The sequence below is a fragment of the Scardinius erythrophthalmus genome, assembly GCF_964197995.2.
Source record: "Scardinius erythrophthalmus genome assembly, chromosome: 22".
In the NCBI taxonomy this organism is placed as follows: Eukaryota; Metazoa; Chordata; class Actinopteri; order Cypriniformes; family Leuciscidae; genus Scardinius; species Scardinius erythrophthalmus.
The window spans coordinates 840,001-847,500 of NC_138242.1; the positions used below are offsets into that span (position 1 = coordinate 840,001).

At 41.3% G+C, this 7,500-nt stretch overlaps 1 protein-coding gene across 1 annotated transcript in view; it reads left to right on the forward strand.

Annotated features, from left to right (window-relative positions):
* Nucleotides 1-7,500, forward strand: part of reck (reversion-inducing-cysteine-rich protein with kazal motifs) — an 82,512-nt gene that overhangs the window by 37,538 nt on the left and 37,474 nt on the right. Inside the window, exons 7-10 of the mRNA XM_081353398.1 lie at nucleotides 363-396; nucleotides 3,094-3,291; nucleotides 4,853-5,117; nucleotides 6,085-6,258. Coding sequence (XP_081209524.1) covers nucleotides 363-396; nucleotides 3,094-3,291; nucleotides 4,853-5,117; nucleotides 6,085-6,258 — 671 coding nt within the window. The remainder of the gene's footprint in view (nucleotides 1-362; nucleotides 397-3,093; nucleotides 3,292-4,852; nucleotides 5,118-6,084; nucleotides 6,259-7,500) is intronic.

A 7,500-nucleotide genomic window follows, 5' to 3' on the forward strand; every position in this document is an offset into this window, starting at 1 on the left:
CTTACTAAACCCCAAACTTTTGAATGGTAGTGGACATACATTCAGACATAATTATTGGCTAATGTTTTAGTTGGAGAAGCAGTCTTAAAGGAACAGTGCAGTGAAAAAATAACATTTTCATTAAAAAGGAGTCAACTCCATTGTGCAAACAACAGCTTTGTGTGAAAAGTTTAAATAAAATAATACAATGAAAAATAGAATAAAATAAAATTTTGACTAATAGACCAAAAGTCAAGTCCTTTAATTGAACAAAAGGAAAAACCTGGGTGTTTTTTTTAAATGTTTTGTGTCTTCATATTTTATATGTTTTTATAAAGACAAAAATACTGCAGTCTTCTGAAGTGTGTTTTGTTCTCTTTCAGAAGCCGCTCTACAGCTGCATCACCAAAAATGAAAGTAAGCAGACCTGCACGAGAAGGTTATCAGTGAGAAGTCCGTCTGGGTCTCGTTTATCTCCAGGCTCGTACTGTCCTCTGATGTCAGTCCTCCAGGATTAGGAGGAAATGAGATTGAGTTGTTTATGTGCCTGGGAGGCAAGGTCATGACCTTTACCCTGCTGACCTTCAGGCTGCCATGGATCTCACATCTAGATGAAGTGCTTATTTGTGTTCATACTGTTTGGAGATATCTGACAAGCTTCTTTATTCTGTAAACAAGCGGTGAGATGTCGGCCCCGATCACACACACTCGTGCAGTGCAGCGCCAAGCGCGACGCAAGTGTGTTTCGCTAGCTTCAGACTGACGCAGTTTTCATTTTCTCGTCCTGCGCCGCGTTGTTTAAATAGCGAATGCATTAGCGCCCATCTGTGTCCCGTGGGCTGCTGGTCTGAGAGCGAGTGTGTGTGTGAGTGTGTTGATATTTTGAGGAACTGAAATAGACTGAGCCGCTGATCGACTGAACCCTGCTCAGTGACACAGTATTATTGTTATTTAAAGGACGCATTAGTAATATGAGCCTATAGGCGGGTCCACAACACGCGTACACTCTCTGATTATTACACACACAGGGACACGCAACAGCACACAAACTAGCCAAATATTAAAAGTGAAAGGATTATGATGCAAAAGATTAATATTGTGTACATAAAGTTATGGTGGAATCCGGTTTGTCCCGCAGATGGTCTGCTTGCGCTTTATCCTCACACACACACACACACACACACACACACACACACACACACACACAGCTTTAACCTCACACACGAGCAGATCCATTTCCTCGCTAGACAGGGCTGGACTGGACTGGGACAAATAATCGGCCCGGGCATTTTGGCCCAGACCGGCCCACTATATGATCATAAACACCACCCATCTTTGCACGCCCTTATGCATACCAACTCCTATTCATTAAACCACTAATGCCATGTAATGAGTGAGTATAGGAACGAGTGAGAGTTAACAGATGAAATAAGTGAAAATGTGACATTTATTAATACAGTTGAACTATACTCCACAGTGCTGAATCCTAAAACAAGCTACAGTATAAGCGGCTCTGGCATAGCAATACCAGTGTTTCTTACAGGATTTTTGGTAAAACTATGGTGGTGTGACCTCGGTCGTTCTAGGGGGGCTGGGGGGCATGCCCCCCCCCCCCCCGTGAGAAAATTTTGTGCATTTTAATGTTAAATTCATCAATCTGGTGCACTTTGAGAGTTCAAAATTAAAAGCTCCAACCCATATTCAGTGTGCAAATTAAACAAAGAAAAATTCAAACCTCTTTTAGTTACAGTGTCTATTTACATTACACCTACTACATAATAATAGTTATAATATTAATCCAATGTCAGTAATAGCCATATGTTGTAAAACAAATGCACTAAAAAATAAAGGAAACTTTCATAATTAGTGTTGTACCAATTTCTGTACTTGAAAGAGATAAGCACATGATCTTTTATTTTGACGCAAACTGCATCAAGCTTTTATTTTGGCGGAAAACATGGTTTACAAACGCGTCTCATTAAATTTCTAGTGAACTGCAGTAATCGTCAACTATGCAGATGTGGAAATAATCTGTAACTGGGTTATGGGTTCCTACACTCATGACATAGCTTAAGTGTTTTGAAAGTAGTTCTGCTTACCGCGGATTCTACACTTTCTCTCTCCTGATCCTCCTCACTATCATCATCTGCCGCTGGAGCTGATGAAGGGCAGAAAACATATATTTGGACACATAAAGCGTCAGCTTTAAGGGCCTGGTTCTATTTTTTCACGCTATTTCTCTGCACATTCCTTGCGTTTCTTCTCCATCTCGCTGACTATTTTGACAGATACACACTGACACTGCTGCACGCTCGCTCACTCGTTTAAAGTTGTGATTGGGCCAGCCCAGTGTCAATCAAGAAAAGAGCCAATGGGCCGCTGATCTGCGTGTTTCATGGGCTGGTCTGTCAGAAAAAAAAACTAACACTGACTTTTTTTGACCAATGCATCATTACACCGGCACTAACCCAGCGCCGCCAATTAAGCAAAACAAAACGAATGGGCCGCCGATGTACAAATTTTATGGGCCGTTAAAAAAAAGAAATAATAAAAAGTATGTATGAGTATGAGATGTATCGGCCCAAAAAGCACGTCGGCCCACCGGGAAAATGCCCAGTATGCCCAATGGCCAGTCCAGCCATGTCGCTAGAGAATCGTTCAATTTTATGCTTGCTAATTTCGTCATGTAAATAGCGAATCCGCCATGGCGCGAGTGCAACTGTCTTTTAAAGGGAATGGAAGACGAGACTCTGATTGGTTTATTACACAATACGCCCAAAACACACCCATTACCCATTACTCATTAAGAGAACAGAGACAAAACACACCCATACTCATTAAGAGAACAGAGACAAAACACACCCATTACTCATTAAGAGAACAGAGACAAAACACACCCATTACTCATTAAGGGAACAGAGACGGCCCTTTTAGACCATGCGCCGGGAGCGCCGACCATTTTTCCCGTCGTTAAACTTGCAAAAGTGGATTCGGACGCCCTAAATGTGCTTTAGACCATGAGCTTAGATCCTTAAAATCTGGCCCATAGAGATGTCTTCTCATGCGTGTGTGTGTGTGTGTGTGTGTGTGTGTGTGTGTGTGTGTGTCCTCCAGTGGGCTCAGTGTGCTGCAGTTATGCTGGGAGACACACGAACTGTCGGGAATACTGCCAGGCCATCTTCCGCACGGACTCATCGCCCACCGTCTCCCAGATCAACGCGGTGAAGGAGTATTGCCAGAGCATCAGCCCTCAGCTCATCGGCTGTGTGGCCAACTACACCAAATCATACCCCATCAGGAGCCCGATCGACAGTGAGTACTAGCACTGCTATCCCAATCACACAGACAGCGGCGGGAAGCGGTCGACGCGCGGGATTTGAGGAGCATTAGCTCTTGGATCTTTGCTTCTAGAGCATGCTGAAAATCACAGGCTTCAGTTTCAGGCAGGGACATGTGAGCTGGAAGCAATGATACTTTTTTATGGGGATACATTTTGCTACATGTTAACATTTAAACACAGGCAAGTATGCGATGAGGTCAGTGGTGTCAAGAAGTCATTCTATGACATCATAGAGTGTGCCACTGAAAACACTGTCTTAACTAGGAGTCAACAGTATAAACTACCCTTTAAAAGTGTGGGACAAGTAATGACAAGAAATTAATCATTTTGACATTAAAAACATAATAAACATTTTTTTTTACTTTCGATTAATTCTGAAAAATAAAATGTATGACGGTTTCCACAGAAATCTGAAGCAGCACAACTGTTTTCAACACTGATAATAATCATAAATGTTTCTTGATCATCAAATCCTCATATTAGAGTGATTTCTGAAGGATCATGTGACACTGAAGACTGGAGTAATGATGCTGAACATTCAGCTTTGATCACAGGAATAAATTACACTTTACTGTATATTCACATAGAAAATTATGATGATTAACCTCATGAATAATTCATGTTTTTAACTTAATTTATAAATGTGCAACTACTCTTTGTCTAAAGGGGGAAAACAGACCATGTGATCTTCTAAGACACATTATTAGATATTGTCAATTAAAATGAACATGAGCAAAAACAAAAATAAATAAAATAAATATTGTCCATTGTGTTGTATACTATAGTAAGGATTTATTTAAACAGAACATATTATGCCTTTTTACAAAGTCTTGCTGTTGTTTTCAGGCTCTACTAGAACAGGTTTTCCTGCTGTAATGTTGATTATTCTCCTCATATTCTCCATTGTTGCGGCTCCTCTCTTCCCAGTCTGTCAGTAACGCTCTGTTTACTTCCTGTCTCTATGAAGCCCCTCCTTCTGAAAAGCACACTGTGCTCTGATTGGTCGGCTGGAGCAGTGTGTTGTGATTGGTCGAGTGCTTCGAGTGTGTTTGGGAAAGTCCCGCCCCTTACCATAACCGCCAGTTTAACACACTACTAACTAACTCCACCAGGCCCCGCCCCTTTATTCTGCGTATGAATTATTATAATGAGGAATATTGAGACGTGTTCGTTCCCGGAAGAAACTCAAGACTACAATGGAGGCGTTTCAGGAGGTCAGGAATACTGACACTGATATAGAGAAGAACTGGAGCTTCTTCATTCTCAAACAGTAACATTACACACTAAGACTGAAGAAGACCTCTGAAAAGAGGTCGTCGTTAAGTAATCATGAACATTATTCTCAAAAAAAACCTTTTACAATATTATCCACAATATTCCAAATTTATCGCAATATTTATTTATTTGCTCTGAAATTCCTTTAAAGGGTGATTTTTTTTTTTTTGTTTTTTGAAGCGATTGATCAAAAAAGACATCTTGAACTGATGAGGTAAATGGCTCTGTGTGTGTGTGTGTGTGTGTGTGTGTGTTCAGGCTTGTACTGCTGTGACCGGGCGGTGGAGGCTCACTGTCAGACCGCCTGTAAGCGGATCCTGCGCACCATGACCACGGAGCAGGAGATCATGGACGGCCTGATCACAGAGTGTGGCAGCCAGCCTCTCCCGCAGGACCCGCTGTGGCAGTGCTTCTTGGGCAGCGCTCACCCCCCCACCGAGACCCACCCCGAATCCCCACCCATCGCCAAGATGGACTGCGCTAAACTGCACTGCTGCTCCAAAGCCAACACGTCCCACTGCAGGTCAGCGCCCAGCCCATCCTACGGGAAGGGAATAGACTTTTCGCTAACTGTGATTTTGTATATGTACATTTCTGAAATACATAGCCTAGACAGTCTCCTCTGATTACAGATCACTCTAAGTAAGCAATAAGGTACGAGAGGCTGTGCTGTACCGTGAATAAGTCACGGCTGAAAGGTGTTGTTAGGCGGAGCAAACCCTCAGTCGTGACTTATTCACGTTACAGCACTTGCCTTGAGTACCTTATTGCTTTTATAAAACGGTTACCACACAATACAATTATTAAAGCCGAAAAATATGTATCTATGCAACTTTCATGAAGTAAAATCACTAAAAGCATTCCTTCCGCTGGAAAAAATAGTCCCTGACCGTGAACAGCAACAGAAGTTACATGCATTATTTCTCCATTAGATGGCGGCAAAGACTGTCTTTATGAGCGAGTCAGTCAGTAGAGAAGACTTTTATATTGAAAGGACTGAAACATGTGAACACGGAGAAGGAAGACGCAGCTGACAAACGACTATAGGGCATTATAGATATCACAGCGGGCATTCAAACTGATTTTTTTATTATGAATATAAGACTGACCTGGAGGAAAATGCTTTATCTACTGTAAATGCAGGTACACTCGCTTACAATCCGTCACAATACTCTACTCTAGCTTTAATGAACAATATCAATGAGATCAAACATGTGTTTAAGTTGCTAAGAGTGGTTGCTAGGGGTGATGTGTAGTGATACATAGAACCGTTGGGTGAAGCGGCCGTAGCCGTGTTTTATCGCTATTGACCAATCAGATTCAGGGATTTGAACTAACTGTTTTATAAATTGTAATATGGACTCAAGCATTTTCTGTAAAGCTGCTTTGAAACTATGTGTATTGTGAAAAGCGCTATACAAATAAATGTGAATTGAACTGAATTGAATTGCTCTGAGACTAAAGTGATCCATATCTTCCCTGTTTGTTAGGAACATGTGCCTGGAGATCAGCACCAACTGGGGCACTCAGACATGGCAGGAGTTTGACCAGCACTGTGAATATAACCCGGTTGAGATGGACCTCATCACCTGCCTGGCGGACGTGAGGGAGCCCTGCCAGTTAGGCTGCAAAGAGCTCAACTACTGCACCAACTTCAACAACAGGTCCCAGACACTTTCCTGATATAAATCTGCTGATCTTTCTATCACTTTCTATCACTCCGCTCGTCCGTGTTTGTTCCAGACAGACTGTGAGTCTGTGCATTAGTTCTGGGGGATTTTTCCCATTGGTCTTTCTGCAGGTTACATTGTTACGCCAGTAGGTGGCGACAAGTGGCTGTTTTTTTGAGTGAGTCATTTGAATCATTCATTTAACTGATTCGTACAAAAACACTGATAGAGTCAGCGCCGATAGCCTCGTGTGCAGCGCCGACATATAGCTCTGCTGCGCTTCGGGCAACCCAAGTTCGAATCCCGGATCGTGGACCTTTCCCGATCCCGATCCCCCTCTCTCTCCCGCCTCGCTTCCTGTCCACTCTATACTATCCCATCACAATAAAAAGTCAAAAATAATTCTTAAAAAAAAAAACACACAGATATATTCAAGAACAAAACAAGTGACTGTCTTGAAGAGTTAGTATTTTATACTATTGTAGTGTTTTATTTTTTAAATAAGCTTTTATTTTTATATTTTCAGTTTTCATTTTAATTTGAAAGTTTATTCATTTTAGAACTTTAACTTATTATAATTGTTAGTTGCCAAGGCAGCATTTCTATTTTTCTATTTCTATCTCTAAGGTTTTAAGTTTGTTTTTCATCTAACATTTCAGCTTTATTTCAATTAAAGAAACTATTTTCAGTCATTTTTAGTTAACAATAACGACACTGGAATGAGTCATTTAATCATTTACTTGACAGATTTGTTCAAACCATTGATTCATTCAGTAATAACAAAGCATTATGCTTTGTTTGAGATGTTTTTGTTTTGTTGGCTGTTTTCATTGCAAAGCAAGAAAAGTAAGTAACATTGTGTCTAATGTTACTCAATATTAACTTCTTGTTTATTGGACTGTTGTATAAAATAGGCATATAATTGAGCATATATCCATCTATAGCTTCTGCTCCAGTAATATTGTTATAAGACAGGGGTTCAGCAGGTTCATGAGATCGGATGCTATTTTGTAACTGAACACAAGGTCTATGTTACATGGGAAAATGAACATCCAGCAGTCATACTGTTGGTTTGTCTCTGGCCTGCCCGTTTCTCTGTGGGTTACAGATGTAGACAGCATGATTTATGATGGCAGCAGTAGCCCAGCATTGTTCTCAGGTCAGAAAGGCATGGATCACTGTGACAGGACCGCTGGTTTCCCACCAACGCTTACACGCTGCACTCGTCAATCCCAT